The sequence below is a fragment of the Temnothorax nylanderi genome, unplaced genomic scaffold, assembly GCF_030848795.1.
Source record: "Temnothorax nylanderi isolate EJ_2023f unplaced genomic scaffold, tnyl_v1.0 TNYL_tig0331_pilon, whole genome shotgun sequence".
Taxonomy (NCBI): domain Eukaryota; kingdom Metazoa; phylum Arthropoda; class Insecta; order Hymenoptera; family Formicidae; genus Temnothorax; species Temnothorax nylanderi.
Genome location: NW_027249393.1, coordinates 23,324 through 41,361, shown reverse-complemented (window position 1 = coordinate 41,361; position 18,038 = coordinate 23,324). Strand labels below are relative to the sequence as shown.

At 45.7% G+C, this 18,038-nt stretch overlaps 3 protein-coding genes and 1 long non-coding RNA gene across 5 annotated transcripts in view; all 4 read left to right on the top strand.

The window, feature by feature from the left end:
* Positions 1-18,038, top strand: part of LOC139781363 (uncharacterized) — a 129,606-nt gene that overhangs the window by 91,442 nt on the left and 20,126 nt on the right. Inside the window, exons 2-4 of one of the 2 annotated variants that reach the window (XR_011720513.1) lie at positions 13,710-13,863; positions 14,136-14,213; positions 14,314-14,578. The exons of the other annotated variant lie outside the window; for it this stretch is intronic. This is a non-coding gene — a long non-coding RNA (uncharacterized lncRNA). Of the gene's footprint in view, positions 1-13,709; positions 13,864-14,135; positions 14,214-14,313; positions 14,579-18,038 lie in introns of those variants that run through there. 2 annotated transcript variants of the gene reach the window in all.
* LOC139781360 (uncharacterized) lies at positions 696-3,124 on the top strand. The gene is made up of 2 exons (XM_071720227.1): positions 696-1,199; positions 1,276-3,124. Exons 1-2 carry the CDS (start codon positions 817-819, stop codon positions 3,122-3,124), a joined length of 2,232 nt encoding a protein of 743 aa, XP_071576328.1. The 5' UTR covers positions 696-816.
* LOC139781362 (uncharacterized) lies at positions 3,166-4,084 on the top strand. The gene has a single exon (XM_071720229.1). The coding sequence runs from the start codon at positions 3,166-3,168 to the stop codon at positions 3,847-3,849; it is 684 nt and encodes a 227-aa protein (XP_071576330.1). The 3' UTR covers positions 3,850-4,084.
* LOC139781361 (uncharacterized) lies at positions 12,387-13,503 on the top strand. The gene is made up of 2 exons (XM_071720228.1): positions 12,387-12,768; positions 12,879-13,503. Exons 1-2 carry the CDS (start codon positions 12,647-12,649, stop codon positions 13,441-13,443), a joined length of 687 nt encoding a protein of 228 aa, XP_071576329.1. The 5' UTR covers positions 12,387-12,646; the 3' UTR covers positions 13,444-13,503.

Here is an 18,038-nt window from a genome sequence, read left to right as displayed (position 1 = left end):
TCCGTGCTCGGTTTGTGTATCCTAATCTTAAGGGCCACTCTTAGGCGCACAAGAATTCCCGCGAAAAAGGGAAATCGTGGAGTCTGCAGGACGTAACACTACCTTGGGCGAATATTTTGCATGGGCACAGCGATGCGAGGAGTTTATCGAGCAGCTCGAAGAAGACTGTCGTTCCAAACGTCCGCGGCTCTCAATCCACGAAACAAACAATCCGGGACATAGACAATCTTTAGTGGCAAGAATCGCGCGACTCGAAGGTGTGAAGACTCTATTACAGAGACGGTTCGTACATATCGGTGGTGAGTACGCGGCGGGCAGTAGTAGCGGTAACGAAAACGTGGAAAGACTCGTCTGGCGAGAGATCGATGCCGCGTTCGAAAGCCGTGTATTGACCGGTGCAGTGATAAATACAAATTACATCGAACCGCAAAAATTTCTCGAAGATGCTGAAGTCATCGTGCTCGATTATGTGCAAAATGTCATGCAAAGACATGCAAGTGTAAAGATAAACACTGTGTTCAACGGTGAGTTTGTGACGGGTGACAAACGTGCGAACAAAAGTATTAGCACGAGAAACTGTGAACTCTTTCGTTCGTCCGATCGGTCCGATCTGCGCGAGTGGTACAAGCTACACGTTATCGAGCCCACATTAGCGAAACTCGAAGAGTTTCAGGAACGCGACAGTGGGTGGGCGTGTTATCGCGTATACTCAATTTGACAGTGAACGTGAACAAGTACAATCCTTTGCGCGCGGGATGTTACATCAAATTACCGCAACAAATTAAATTGAAGGGAGCGGTGATCAACGTGCAATCTATGGACAATGCATGCTTCGCGTGGTCGGTGGTGGCTGCTCTACATCCAGCCGAAAGACATTCGGAACGGGAATCTTCGTATCCTCATTATACAACAGTGCTAAATTTACGAGACATTGAGTTTCCAGTGACGTTGAGTCAAATTAAAAACTTCGAACGATTCAACGACGTGTCGATCAACGTATATACTGTCGAGGGAGAGAAGACGCCGAACGTTCTCCCGATACGGCTCACCGACCTGAAGAGAGAAAAGCACGTAAATCTACTGTACGTGCAGGACCCGCGAGACGACAACGTTGGACATTTCGCGTGGATCAAGAATCTATCGCGTCTCGTTAGCTCGCAATTGAGCACGCACCGTGGTCGGAAATACTTTTGCGATCGGTGAGTACTTATACTCCTTTTTAATAAAATTATAAAATATTTTATTTAATAATTTACAATATTTGTTTTTTTGCAGATGTTTGCACTATTTCTACACGAGCGAGAAATTGGAAGCGCACACCGTCGACTGTCAGAAGATAAACAACTGCGCAATCCGACTACCGAGCGAGGACGACAAGTGGCTGAATTTCAAGAATCACAGCAGGAAAGAGCGGCTTCCATATGTCGTGTACGCCGACCTGGAATGTACCCTTGAGAAGACGGAAGCGGATCCGACAACGCCCACGTTCAGGTTTCAACATCATCGGGTATGTAGTATAGGATACTACGTGCGGTGCTCGTACGACGACTCGTTATCTGCGTATCGATTTCGCCGCGATAAGGATTGCGTCGCGTGGTTCGCCGAGGAACTGAAAGGATTGGCGCATCGCGTAAAGGCTATCTTGTCCGAGAATGTTCGCATGGTAGATCTAACGCGAGACGAGTGGAAGATATTTCGCAGCGCGGCGCAATGTCACATTTGCGAAAAACCGTTCGCGCCAGACGACGTGCGAGTACGCGATCATTGCCACTTGACCGGTCGATATAGAGGTCCCGCACATTCGAACTGCAATCTGAATTATAAAGATTCGCATTACATCCCCGTAATTTTCCACAATTTATCGGGCTACGACGCGCATTTCATTATCACGGAGATAGCTGCTGCGTTCGAAGGCTCGGTCGATGTACTACCGATAACAAAAGAAAAGTACATCTCATTCACGAAGCACGTGAAAGATACAGCCGACAGATCAGATTCGCGAAGCGACATAAAATTAAGATTCATCGATTCGTATAAATTTTTGAGTAGCAGCCTCGATAAATTAGCATCTTTTCTATGCAAAGATAAGTTAAAAACTGTACGTTCTCAATTTTCACAATTATCGACCGAGGACTTTGATCTTTTGACGCGAAAAGGTGTCTTTCCATACGAATACGTGGACAGCATCGAAAAGTTGGAGGACACGTGTTTACCGCCGCGCGATTCATTTTACAGTTCCTTGACCGGTGACACCGTATCCGAGAGCGATTACGCGCACGCCGCGAACGTATGGCAGCGATTCTCCGTTCGAACTCTGGGCGAATACAGCGATCTATACCTCAAAACCGATGTTTTGCTGTTGGCCGACGTGTTTGAAAATTTCCGCGACAGCTGTATCGCGAGTTATGGACTCGATCCAGCGTACTACTACACTTTGCCAGGTTTCACGTGGGACGCCATGTTGAAACATACGTGTATCAATTTCGAACTGCTCACCGACATTGACATGGTCTTGTTCATCGAACGCGGTATACGCGGTGGTCTGAGTCAATGTTCAAACAGATACGCGCGGGCCAACAACAAGTACATGCAATATTACGATTCATCGAAACCGTCTTCGTACTTGATGTACTTCGATGTAAACAACTTGTACGGTTGGGCGATGTGTCAGCCACTGCCCTACGCAGATTTTCAATGGGTCGAAGACGTTTCGAATTTCGACTTTAGCGCGATCGCTTTGGATTCGCCCACGGGTTATATTCTCGAAGTCGATCTCGAGTATCCGGAGAATAAACACGACGCGCACGCCGACCTACCGTTCTGTCCGACGCGCGATAAACCGCCCGGCAAACAGCAGGAAAAACTTCTCGCCACGCTGTATGATAAGAAGCGTTACGTCATACACTACCGCAACCTACAGCAGTGCACGCACCACGGCCTTCGCGTCACAAAAATACATCGCGTATTGCAATTCGCTCAATCTGCGTGGCTCCGCACTTACATCGAACTCAATACAAAATTTAGAACACTGGCCAAAAATGAGTTCGAGAAAAATTTATATAAATTGATGAATAACGCGGTTTTCGGGAAAACGATGGAGAACGTTCTCAATACGTCGATGTAAAATTATTAACAAAGTGGGAGGGTAGATACGGTGCGGAGGCAATGATCGCGCGACCAAATTTTCATAGTCGAAGCATCTTTTCGGAAAATCTGATAGCCGTTGAACTGCGAAAACTTGAAGTTAAATTCGATAAACCTATTTACGTCGGCATGTGCATTCTCGACGTATCGAAAATCTGCTTGTACGAATTTCATCACGAGTACATGTCTCCCCTGTATGGCGACAAGTGTAAAGTCACGTACACCGATACTGACAGTCTGATTTATCACATCGAGTGTGACGATGTGTATGAGAACATGAAAGATGATATAGTCAGGTTCGACACTAGCGATTACGCGGTAGATAACGCGTACGGTATCCCACTCGCCAATAAAAAAGTTCCGGGCTTGATGAAGGACGAGAATAACGGCGCGATCATGACCGAATTCGTCGGACTCAGGGCGAAGATGTACGCGTTGAGGGTGGATGGTAAAAAAGATTGTAAAAAAGCGAAAGGTGTCAAGAACAACGTCGTAGCGCGTACTATAACGTTCGACGATTACACGAGGTGTCTGCGAGACGAAATTGAAATGACCCGATCGCAGTCCTGTATACGATCGAAAAAGCACGAAGTGTACACCGTGTCCGAAACAAAAATCGCTCTGAGTCCATACGACGATAAGCGATACATTATACCCGATTCGACCGATACGTTACCGTGGGGACATTATAAAATACCTTTGTAACGTATGTATGCATGTATGTAATAGTATAACGTATGTAATAGTATAACGTATGCAGTAGTATATGTATGTAATAGTATAACGTATGCAGTAGTATATGTATGTAACGTAATATATAATGTAGTAGTAGTATGTCATATAACGTATGAATGTATGAATGTAGTATAACGTATTGTGAGTATTATATTACAGTATTGGAAAGAATATTAATAAAGATATTGCACATGTGTATATTTCATATTTTTACGTATTTTATATTTCATATTTCAAACACTTTACATGTATTACATATTACATATTTTTTATGTTAAGAATAAAATACAGTTTGCACGAATTAAATAACATTGTCCTTGTGTATCCATGAATTGTGCGATCCATCGAATCCCAGCCATTTAACGTAAACCTCGTCGCCCCTCTTGCGCAGTACTTTCTCCACGAGATACACGTCCGGATAAGTCGCGCGATGCAACTCGTGCTCGTAGAACGCTCCAGTGACGGATTTTCCACGATAGTCCTCGAGTAGATAGGTTACGGGATTGGTACGCTGCACTTTAACGATCTTAAACACCTCGGTGGTCCAATTCGGCGTGTAACCCTTTTCGAAAATTGTTTTGTATTTGCTAACGCGCACCGAGTCACCCGCTTTGAATTTTGCCGGACCCGCGATCTTTATCGCGCTGTATACGGTAGTCAAGAGTCTTTTGGCGATCGCGGGGGTAACGTCGACGGGCCGCATGCCGATGGTTCGATGCTTGCGCGCGTTGTAATCCGACACGAGTCGCGGCAAGGCGTCGACCCACTTGTAATTTCCGTTGAGCGTAAACATCTTCCACATGTCGTTCTTTAACGTACGATTGAATCGCTCGACGACCGACGCCTTCAACACCGAATACGTGGAATAATGATTGATGTCGTGTTTTCTCACGAGACGTTGCACGTCGGTGTTGTAAAATTCCTTCCCCATATCGGTTTGTAGGTTACTGGGGTACCTCCCGCTGTGTCGAATTATCTCGGCGATAGCGTCGGCTGTCTCGCTGCCGCCTTTACCCTTGAGCGGCACGGCCTACGCGTACTTGCTCAACACATCGATGACGGTGAGTATGTAGTGGTAGCCTCCGTTGAAACGTGAGTACGGACGCATCTCAACGATGTCAGCCTGCCACAGGTCATCGTACCCTCGCACTATGACGCGTCTGCGGGGAAAATTTCTTCTCGCCGGAGCGTGCAGTTCTTCGACGAGTCGTTGCTTCTCGATACTTTTACGCACATCGATCGATTTTAACTGTCTCATGTTTCGTTGTCGCGGTTTCTGCTTCTAGTGCATCGTTCGTAGCAGTTTCTGAACAGTTCGTAACCGCTTCTCAACAGTTCGTAGCCGCTTCTGAGCCATTCGTGAATCATTCGTTGTTGTTCGTCGTCGTCGTCAGTTAACCGTTGTTTGTCACTCATCGTCGTCGTCGTCGTCGTCGTCGTCGTCGTCGTCGTCGTCGTCGTCGTCGACGTTCTTTAGCCGTTTGTAGCCTTTCCTGTCACCGCGTAGTTCGCAGCTGTTTCTGAATCGCTCGTAATCGTTTCTGAGTTGTTTTTGAATCGTTCGATAACCGTCCGACAACCGTTCTTGAACCGTTAGACAGCCGTCCGACAACCGTTCTCGAATCGTTCGTTGCTGTTCGTCGCCGTCGTCAATTAACCGTTGCTTCTCTTCACTCGTCGCCTTTCGATAGTCGTTTCTGCTGAACCGTTTCTTTATCGTTCATTAGCCGTTTCCAATCTAACGATGTTCGTACGCCGAAGCGCGTTTACCGCAGTCTGTAACGCTCGCACGTCCTTCTCGAACGAGGTAAGCTTCTCGTCTGACTCTTTTCGTTGATCTGTCAAACTTTTAACGCACCGATCCACGTATAGTTTGTTAACCGCGTCACCGTCAGTCTCAGGTTGCGCTACGCGACGAATCTTGCGCGACCTTGCGTCAAAGTCCGTGGCGCTGCGACACAGAGCGTTATTGCGCACGAAATTTCTCATTAATCCGCTCCACCGATGGTACGAAATGGAGTTTGTCGCGTCTCCGCTGTGCTCGAACAATCCAAATTTGTTGATCGGCATTTCGACGCTGATTGAACGGATCGCTGTCGCGCCGTTTAATTTATAATAAGCCCGGCTTCGCGAAGTTCCTCGATGATCGACATGATCTCGTTGTCGTGGGCATTGTTGCCAGCTTGACGCGAAGCGTCGAGCAATCGCAGACGATCCACCAGCTCGTTGGGATCGTCCCAGTGCACGTAGTCGATCTTATTGTCGGTTAGCGTCATCGCGCGAGGCATGGATAATCCCTTTCCGGATTTTTTCTTCTTGGATTCGATCGATATCAACGGTGAGATTACCCATACATACTTGTATCCCCTGTTACCCTTTACTCGCTCGCGAGGATCGTGCTTGTATTTATGAGCACTCGTCGCCAACAGTATGCTTTTGTACTTTTGCATATCGTCCTCCGTGTAGAGCTTATCATCGGGTGTTTTTTTGAAGATTAACTCGTAAATACCGGGTGTACCGGCGTATCGTACGTCGCCAATATGAATGTTATCCGCTTTGTCCACGTAAAAACGTTTATTACCGAGCATCATTTCATTCTTGTCGAGATAAACGCCGTACACGTCGTCTATCGTTGGATCGGCGCCCAAAACAGACAAGATATACACTCGGCTCAGTGGACCGAAATTATTTTCCAACGTTTCTATAAACAATTCTCGCCCCTCCGATGTTTGCAACTGCTTTTGAACGGTCGTCCCGATCGAGTCGTCCGTGGTTTCGAAAACATCCTCGTTTTCGAGAAATTCGGGAACATCCACGTTTGCCGCTAATTCGGGACTTGTATGTTGCACGGTTCGCGTCGGTGTAGAGGTTATCGGTGTAGAAGTTACCGGTAGTACTTTCGATCGTTTTGATTGACTAGATTTACGCGGTGTCGATGACAGATCCGACCAGGAGTATAATCGTTCCCTCTTTTCTCTCTTCGGTGTAGCATTCTCCTCCTCCTCCTCCCCGCCAGCGACGCTTTCCGGCTCCTCCTTCTTCACCGCGGTCAAGCTCGAGTTGTCGACGATCTTTTTCAGCGGCCCGATGAGAGGTTTAAAGTGCGTATCCATCTCAATGCCCTTCTCGATCTTACCGGTCTTCAAAGCGCGAAGTTTCTTGCGAATCGAATCACTCGTTTTCGCAATATCTTTCACGATCTTCTCGCGTTCGCGAATATTCTCGCTCCCTTCGATCGCAGCCATCGCGGGAAAACAAAGCAGAGTGTCGATCTCTCTCTCTGTAACGCTAACGTTTCGCCTCCGACGAGGTATCGGCAACGACTGATCGCTTTTACGGTATCGCGAACACGTTAAATCCTTTTCTGTATCGGCCGTTCAAAAGCGCGCTGTCCTTGTCTATCACCGCGAATCCGTACTTTTGTTGCCAACACTCGTGACACAACGAGCAAAATTCATCGTACGGCATGTCGGTATTCACGTGATCGTTGTACACGTGTTTCAAATTGGTACCGTCCTGCTTGAACAGGATCAGCAGATTCGCGTTGTCGCGTATCAGATGTTTAGGTATTCTTGCGTACGTCTGAAAGAGATAGAAGGAGTCGACGCTCGAGTGCCTGCCCATTGAGAAATACTCTCTCACAGCGTCTTGCTTATCGCATGCCACGTCATCGAAGACGAAGATCGAGTTTGGACGCGCGTCGCTCGGTGGAATGACGTCACTGTTATTGGAGAACGTAAAGTAGCCGATTTCGTCGATCGATGTCAATAAATTCTCCAGATATCGATATTTCGGCTGTTGCAGCGATTTCGAGTACACGTACACGTTTTCGAAACGTACACCGTGCGGACTTTCCCGCAAGCTAATCAGAACGTTGGTTTTACCGCAACTCGAGGGGCCGCAAATGATCGCGCGTATAGTAGCCGGCAACAGCGTACCGTGCCTACGCTTCTCCGCGTTGCCTCCCATTGGCCGTGATCTGTCGTCGCAATTCGTCACGCGAATCGCCAACGGTTGTCGCACGAATCTCATTTTTTCCACACTGTCGACTTTCTGGCTGACTCGAACGCCTATTTATAGGCGAGCGGAACCGCGAATGGCTTAGTAGCAAAAATGTTCGTCCTACTGTCGAGACCTTCCGATATTCGCGACTTGAGCGCCGAACAGCTGCAATTTGTGCCGAAAGCCGTTCTGCTGCAAACGTGCGGCGATCACGTTCACTACGTGTGGGACAAGCTTCCGGAACATATAAAGGCGGATTTGGAGGTTCAGACATATCGTCGCTGTTACGAACATTACAATCAACCGTGGCAGCGAACGCACGTCGACGGTCCCGCGCCATTGATAAAGGATTGCGGCGAATGTCAACGAAAAAAATTGGTGGAGGCCTATTAAATCGCGCGATAAACGCACTTCCGTTCGAATTACACATTCCCGGCTATCAATTTTGCGGCCCGGGAACTCGTTTACAAGAACGATTGGTGAGAGGCGATCAAGGTATTAATCCATTGGACGCGGCGTGTCGCGAGCACGACATAGCCTATTCGCGTAACCGCGATCTCACCGAGAGACACGAGGCGGACGAGATACTCGCTGCGGAAGCGCGAAAACGCATTACCGCGAGAGATTCGACTCTCGGAGAGAGAGCTGCCGCTACAGCCGTCTGGGCGACCATGAAGGCTAAGACGAAGCTCGGAATGGGCTTGAAAACGAAAAAAAACGAAAACGAGGAAAAGGCTGACGAAAAAACGGATACTTCCTGCAGTAAAACGAGGCGGCGTATTGCCGATTCTACCGTTGTTGGGAGTTCTCGGTTCTCTGGCCGGCGGAGCGGCGGGAGTCGTAAAGGCCGTGAACGATAACAAAGCCGCGCGGCGTCAGCTGGAAGAGATGCAACGTCACAATCGCGCCGTGGAAGGTCGCGGACTTTATCTCGCTCCGTACAAATATGGACGAGGGCTGTATCTCGCCCCGCACAAACGCGGGCGAAGAGTAGCGTCGAAAATACAAAAAAAAAACGTCAAAAAGACGTTAAATATGCCCGCGGGTATTACGACTAACGTACAATTGAATCGACTGGCAAGGCGTATGCGCGTACCGTTCTTCAGAGGTGTCTTCATGCGCGATTCGTTACCGATCGGCGGTGTACGTCGAAACGAGAGCGGTATCGTGAATTTGGACGATGCAGCGGGTCCCGGTACTCATTGGGTAGCGTACGCGAAAAGGGAAGATCGAGTCATGTATTTCGACAGTTTCGGCAATCTTCGACCGCCGAAAGAATTGGTGCGATATTTCGGGCCGAGCGTGACAAAGATTGAGTACAATTGCACGTCTTATCAGCGATACGATCAGAGCATCTGTGGACAATTATGCTTGCAATTTCTCCGGACGATCGACGCTAATTTAAAGCCTGACGGTGCGCCGTGGTGACTCAGTATTCGTTAACGGTTTCCGCCGACATGTCTATAACGTTCACGTTGACCGAGAAGAGCAGCATCCTCGCGGAGCACTATTTTCCCGCCGTGGATCTGAGCGACGGTGACTACGAGCTCGGTCTAACGTGTTTCGAGACTTATCACACGATTCCGAACGTGAATTCTTCAAACAATAAATTTTATTTCGACGAGGATGACACGGAAATTACGATTCCCGAGGGATCGTACGAGATACGAGCCATACATGAGTTTTTGAAACGCGAAATTTCACGGAAACGCCCGCGACGCGTAATTCATTCCAACGATGATCGTACGTCGGTCGCGAATATCGCCCGAGAGGCGACCGGTCGCGCGAACGGCTACGAAGACGAGGTCGCGGAATACCCGATAGTGCTCCGCGCAAATTACAATACGATGAAGAGCGAGATCAAGTGCGCTTTTAGAGTGAACTTTAACAAACCGAACAACGTTGGATCGCTGCTGGGATTCTCGTCGAAGCGTATATTGCAGCCGGGACAGTGGTACGAATCAGACGCGTCGATTAATATTATCAACGTAAACATTATCCGCGTGGAGTGTAACGTGACCGCGGGTGCGTACAGCAACGGCAAACGTGTTCACACGATACACGAATTTTCACCGAGCGTACCACCGGGATATAAGATATCGGAAACGCCGGCGCAGATTATTTACCTGCCGATCATCGCGCGAAGCGTTTCGGATCTAACGATACGCGTCACGGATCAAGACGGACGATTGCTCGATTTTCGAGGAGAAGAGATCACCGTCAGATTACACGTACGACGGCGACAGCGATAACGCGCGACGTGTGAGATGCTCGTGTTGAACGACTCGGAGCACGCGACAGATAAGAATATCTTTACGACTGCGACGATCGACGATATCGTCAAATCGACATTCGGTGGCGTTAAAAAAGAGACGAGAAAGAAGCTCAACGCATCGAACGTTAAATTTTTACAATCTCTGGGATTCGCGGTACGAAACATCTGAAAGCTGACTGTGAACGATGACTGAAATTCTTAACATCGGAGGCGAGCCGGTCTTTGACGATCGCATCGTCAAGATCGAGACTCACACGTACAACCCGTACGCCAACACAACGTTCGAGTATAGCGACGAGATACGAATACCCATACAACAGCAGGATCTGTATACGTTGCCGTGCGAAAGTTTTCTCTACGTCGAAGGAACATTGACGGTGACCAGAGCAGCCGGTCAAGCCAATAACGTGGTATTGGGGAATAATTGCGTCGCGTTCATGTTCGATGAAATTCGATACGAACTCGACGGCGTGGAGATTGATCACTGCAGAAACGTAGGAATAACCAGCACGCTCAAGAACTACGTAACGGTATCGTCCGACAGAAGCGTGATCCTGAGAAACGCCGGCTGGGAGCCGCAGAATAACGCGAATGGATACTTCAATTTCTGCGTACCGCTCAACCTGTTACTAGGATTTTGCGAGGATTACAAACGCGTGGTGATCAACGCTCGTCACGAATTGGTCATAATACGATCGCGCAACGATAACAATTGTCTGGTGGGAAATCTCGCGTTGGAGCCTACTATCAAAATACTCAAGATACAATGGCGAATGCCTCACGTGGTATTGAGCGAGATCAACAAGCTGTCGATGCTGCGCGCCTTGAAAAACGGACGATATCTAAGTATGGGTTTCCGTTCGTGGGATCTGTACGAGTATCCCCTGTTGCAGAACACGACCAAGCACTCGTGGGCCATTAAGACCGCGACTCAGCTTGAGAAACCGCAATACGTCGTCTTCGCTCTGCAGACGGGTCGGAAGAACGTCATATCCGCGGACACGAGCCGATTCGACGACTGCAAATTGACCAACGTGAAACTCTACCTAAACTCGGAAGTCTATCCGTATGACGATTTGAATTTGGATTTTGGTAAACACAGATGGGCGATTCTGTACGATATGTACGCGCGTTTCTGCAAGGGCTATTACGGATACGAATATCTCGAGCCGAGTCTCACCGTTTCGACTTTTCTACGCAACGGCCCGTTCGTGATCATCGATTGCTCTCGACAAAACGAATCCGTCAAAAACGCCACCGTGGATGTCAGAATAGAATTCGATTGCATGGAGAACGTACCGCCGAATACCTCCGCGTACTGTCTCATCATACACGATCGCGTGATCGAGTACAATCCGTTGACCAACGTAGTGCGCAAAATAGTCTGAGTGTTCGCGGCAACGTCGACGAAAATTTTCTCTCTCTTTCACTCTCGATACAAATTTATGAGAGGGAAAAAAGGGGAGCAGGATATATAAATCAGAGTGTCGCGAAACGCGCGTCATTCCTCTCGATTCACGCATCGAAGAGAGAGAGATATCTCTTCATGTCCGCACCAACGTTCGTGGACCTGCAAGGTTTCGTCGTCGGGATGAAATTTGTCGTGAAGGAGGCGGCGGTGCTGAGAAACGGAACCGTTCTGGCGCATTACATCTTTACATGCCCCATGCCGTGGAATCTCCTCACAAAATCCGACAAATCGTGCGCTTCCTGGTTGATTCGCAATCACCATGGATTACGATGGGAAGACGGAAACGTGTCGTACAGCAAGGTGAAGCGTTTAATTACATCGGCAGTGCTCGGTGAGGAAGAGGACAACGACGACGACGACGACGACGACGAAATGCCTACTCTCGTGTACGTCAAGGGATGCCAGAAACGAGAATGGCTGGTGGATCTGCTTGAGAATAAAGCGAGAAAAAACCTAAACATCGAGACTCTGGATGCGGATTACGAAGATATCGAATCTTTAAATATTCTAGATGCTACCAATACTATGCGATGTGGAAAACACGTTAAGAATTGCGCATTGCAAAATGTATTAAAAATATTTAACTGGTGGTCGAAACGTCAGGGAGAATTGTCATCTTTTTAAAAAATAAATTTTATATGTATGTGTAAATTTTACAACGTTTAATTTCCCTTCCCCATTAGTCGATAGTGTACAAAATTAAAGAATAAGTAGGTATACGTGACGAATTCTAACTCGAGAGCTTCGAGGGGGGGTATCAGGTTTGGACGAACATGTCTGAACATGTTTCGCGGTTGATGTCATGCGGAGAGGGGGTATACGTCTTAATAAAAAAAAACATCCTACCTTAGTCCCCTCTCCTAAATTTCTGAGCGCTGATTGCGCGTTCCAGAAACATTAATTTCCCCCTCCTTCATCATAGTTTTGAAAGTTGCCGCGTATATTCGATTAATTTTATACGATTAGTCTCGTATCGGCTGCTTGTGCGAACGGTCCGCTTCTCATAACCGAGAGAAAAAATGTTCAGCTCCGCTGAAGGAAGCAGCAGCAGCAGCAGCGGTGGCAGACGCATGAATTATTACGTACCGATTCACGATGGTGATGATGATAAAACTCCATCGTACGAGAACAAGTGTAACAAGTAAGTTTTCGTTTTTTTTTCTTAAATTATAAAGCTTTATATTTTTTTAAAATTGCAAATTATAAATTGTATTATTATTTTGAAAGTAATCTCATTTATTTTTTCTACAGCATTTCGTTGGAGCGTCGCGCGGTTCGTATACTCAGCAGACGATACGCGTTGACGGCTACGGGATACAAATTCCTTGAAGTTGGCGTTAACGTGGGTCCACCGAGTTACGTGGAGATCGCCGTAGGAGATCATCGAGGAACGGAATTGATACTGTCCCTCGAAACGTGGAAGGGATTCCACGAACAACGGCGGAACATTCAGAATTTCCTTCGATACACTAAAGATACGTGTGATTTTATAAGCGTTGGACCGCTAACGTTGAGAATTTGTACGATTAACGGTGTCAAACTCGTACGTCTCGAGTCTTTAAACGTACGCTTAACGATGACCGAATCGACGTTACACCGTATGCTCGATCTTGATCTGTGCATCGACGCGATGTTCCATCGATTGAGTAGAATTGTCGAGACGGTTGATGTCAAGTTCACGCAATTCTCCAAAATCGCGTCCACTGTAACGGATCCTACGCAAGTGTTAAATGTAATAAGCGATAGCGATGCCTTCGATAAACATCAACTCGTCGATTGTGAGCTCGCAGCTTTATTTTTTAGTGCGCTTCCGTAGTACGTAAGAACAAAAAAAATGTAAAAGAAGAATAAAAAATGTATTTTTTTTAAATATAAATCATGTCTTAATTTCTTCACACACATTTACATTCGAGCCGTATATGCGACGTTCCACTCGAGCCACTTGAAATTTATAGTATCGTATATCGTACACTATGAAGCGATGCTCCGGCGACGCTCGCCTATGTGGTGCCGATGCTTCAACGAATCCTTGCTTGCTATTGTAATGCTAGATATATTTTATCTTAATTACTTTTCTCTAAGCTCTAGTTCAGTCCTCTGCAGTCAGTTCAAGTCAGTCCTCTGCAGTCAGTAGTGTGAAAACGTTCGCGAGCAAAGAATATATAAGAAAAAAATGGAAAGATTTCGTAGACGTAGAATCGAAGATTGTATTGAAATCGTTCACCCTGCCATCGGGGTATGTATATCTAATACCGTTGCGTGCGTGTCGCCCGGTATGCTTTTCGAACTCCAAGCTGAAGTGTGCAGCGAGCGGTCTTTTAATAAACGAGTCGTTATTTTCGTGAGTGCGCGAGTGTGAATGAGTGTCTGAGAGAAATCATGGACTAACTATCGACCTGGGCGTAACATTTTTGAAAAGCATACCGGACGGCATGCATGCATGCAACAATACGCACATAACTGTATATTTAAATATATATTAAATTAACCATTCTGTTAACGTTATAGTGGGTGTGGGTCGATAACGAACCGATGTACGAGATCGAACTGTTCAATATGGTGAGGGTGAGGATCCCTCACGTACAGGTGTGTATAAACATTTTTTCATACATTTTAAATTTTTTTTCATATATTTTAAATTTTTTTTAAAACATTTTAAAAAATTTTTTGTATAATTTGTTTTCAGCCAAATGTCATACATTTCGATGAAATCCGAATTCGTGGTTTCATCAATATACATCGCCAGCGTTGGATACGATGGGAGCGAGAACTCCTTCGCGATAACAACGATGAAATTTGGGAAATTTCGGGAGATGTAGACATCTATGGATTTCGAAAATTATACGAAATCGAAGACGAGTTTGAGAGGGAAGAAGAAGAAGAAGAAGAAGTGTGGTAATTCTAAAAATTTTTAAAAATTTTATAAATAAATATTTTTATGCTTAATTCTATATATCATTTATTATTTATTTTTTCCGCTTCCTTCACTATTATTAATATTAAGTATATTTCATAATAATAATATTTTAAATAATAATTATTAAGTTATTATATTATAATAATTATTAAGTTAAATCCGCGCGAGGGAGAGAAAACGCGAACGAAGAGATGCGAACGAGAGAAAACGCGAACGACGGCGCTAGCCCTTATCGTCGTTGCATAAACACCATAAACTGTCAACGGAAATTACAAGTGGGTCGACGTCTTGCTGCGACTCGTGTCGACCCGGGAAAAAATGGAAGAGATCTGAACAAACTTGATCAGATCTCATCAGATCCGATCCACTCAGATCTGGTTTGATCAAAATATTGGCCCTATCTGATCAGATCCAATCAGACATGAGTAGATCTGATCCGATCCTAGCGGATAGAGTCAGATATGTAACGAGAATAATCTATTATATCTGCTCAGATCCAATCAGACATGAGTAGATCTGATCCGATCCGGTGTCCATCTACTGCAGAAAATTGTTGTTTTCAAATGTTATTTTTTAAATGTGCCACTTTATTATAAAAGTGGACTCCACGATACAAAAGTTGTGCCGTTCCACGATTTACATAACTTGGCGCAACTTAGCACGACACTGCCGTGTCTGATACCGTTCTTATACCACTGTCCATCAAATTTTAAATACGAGAATCAGGTTCCGTCGGATGCCATCTATCGGATACTTTGAGATGCAACATTATGATCTGATCATATATAATCTTATATGACTATATAAGTTTATATGTGATTATATTATTTTATCAGTTTAAATTATAAGGTATGTTTGCAAAATAATTTAAAAAATTTATGTTTTATATATACATATACACATTAATCTTTTATATTTACCTATTATTAATTAATTTTGCATGGTACTTTTTTAATGGAATATTTATAATAAATTCTAAATATGGTGTCGAAATTAACAATTATTATCAAATTGGCAGAGACTATATTTATTATATATGTTAATGTTTCAAAATTGAGAAAACTGTTTTTAATATAAAAATTAATTGATTTTTTTGACCAAAAATCATTTAAGCTTCCCCTTTACAGAGTTAATATTATATTTGATATAATGTCCAACATTAAATGTAAAAATTAATAATGGACGATTTGAGAACGAAATTTTTATAAGTTCTATACTGACGAGATCTGCTCAGATCCGGCAAGATCGGAAGAGATCTGATTGGATCAGCAACACAACTTTGTAAGCCAAGATTGGTCTTATCTGGTGAGATCAAGATATGTCTGACTAGGTCTGCTCAGATCCGGCAAGATCGGAAGAGATCTGATTGAATCAGCAACACAACTTTGTAAGCCAAGATTGGTCTTATCTGGTGAGATCAAGATATGTCTGACTAGGTCTGCTCAGATCCAGCAAGATCGGAAGAGATCTGATTGGATCAGCAACACAACTTTGTAAGCCAAGATTGGTCTTATCTGGTGAGATCAAGATATGTCTGGCTAGGTCTGCTCAGATCCGACAAGATCTGAGGCGTAATGTCTGCTCGTACTTCAGGAGATCTGAAGCAATCAGATAATGTCCGATTAGATCGAAAGAGATCCGATTGGATCTGCGATTCAATATCGAACGGCAGCAATGGTCAGATCTGGTGAGATCGGATTATAGTTCAGCATATCTGGCTGCATGTGATCAGATATGGCCATGCAGATCTGGCGAGATAAAATTGTATCCAATCAGATCTGACTTTACTTGAATTTCATATCTCGTTGTATCTCATTTTATCAAATCAGACATGGTCAGATCTCCTCCATTTTTTCCCGGTGAATTACAACGCGCGCAAGCATCGGACCATCGGCATGTGACCCGTCGACGTTACCCGCCTCCACTATAACCATTGTTGAATTTTTTTAGTCTCGTCGTGGCCGTGAGCGTGCTTAAACGTGTTTCGTCCGGATATTTTTTTTGTGTGATTTTTTAACGAGTTATTTTTTGTGATGTCTCCGCGCCTTCCCCTGCAAGACGCTAAAGACATTGAAAAGAGCGAAATTCAGGGAGGTATTGTAGAATTTGACAATATTGATTTCGAAGACTCTGATAGTGATCAGGGGGAGAGGCCCGCTGCTCCCGAACCCCCGCGTCAGCCACCTCTTCGGCCACTCGGTATCGGACGCGGGCGGGTAGAAGTTTACGTGGATCACCGCGCGCTCCTCGGACGTGGGAGGGCTCATTTTTACACCGACGCCCTCGCGCAGGGTCGCGCGTATCGTCCAACAGCGGAGGACGAAAGATTGGCGGACGAGCTGGTGTTCAACGTGGCTCGAATTGTGCATATCGCGGGTCCTTCTCCCATCAACCGCCCTGACCGCCAAAAATCCGCGGGAGTCGATGCTGGCTGCGTTGAGACGAATGGAGGGCCGCGGCCATGGAGCCCCCCCTCGTCAAGATTAAGGTATTTTCTTTTTTATCAAAAAATTAATAACGCGGAGCGAGAGAGAGACCGCGCGCGAGAGAAAGACAACGCAAACGGGGGGACGGGAGCGAGAGAGACCGCGCGAGGAAGAGATAACGCGAACGGGGACGGGAGCGAGAGAGACCGCGCGCGAGGAAAAGAGAACGCCAACGAGAAGACGCGCGCGAACGGGGGAGAGACAACGGTGGTCGGGAGCGAGAGAGAATATCAATGAGGGGAACGGGAGCGAGCGTGGTGCTCCGAGGGGGGAGCGGGGCGGGGGAGACTTGAGTGGCGAGGGGGTGTTGGGGAAGGGGGTTTCGGCGAGCGCGTCGAGACATGTTGTTTATTAAATATTATCAAATATTTTAATTAAAAAATATAAATTTTACAATGTTTAATTTCCTTTTCCCTTTCCCATTAGTCGATAGTGTAAAAAATTAAAGAATAAGTAGGTATACGTGACGAATTCTAACTCGAGAGCTTCGAGGGGGGGTATCAGGTTTAGACGAACATGTCTGAACATGTTTCACGGTTGATGTCATGCGGAGAGGGGGTATACGTCTTAATACAGAAAAAATCCTACCTTAGTCCCCTCTCCTAAATTTCAGAGCTCTGATTGCGCGTTACAGAAACATTAATTTCCCCCTCCTTCATCATAGTTTTGGAAGTTGCCGCGTATACTCGATTAATTTTATACGATTAGTCTCGTATCGGCTGCTTGTGTGAACGGTCCGCTTCTCATAACCGAGAGAAAGAATGTATTCCGTTGAAGGAAGCAACGGCGGCAGTAGACGTATGAATTATTACGTACCGATTCCCGATGTTGAAACTCCAACGTGTGAAAACAAGTAAGTTTTGTTTAATTTATAGAGCTATATATTTTTATATCTTTTTGCGAATTGTATTATTTTGAAAGTAATCTTATTATTTTTTTCTACAGCATCTCGTTGGAGTGTCGCGCGGTTCGTATACTAGGCAGACGATACGCATTGACATCAACGGC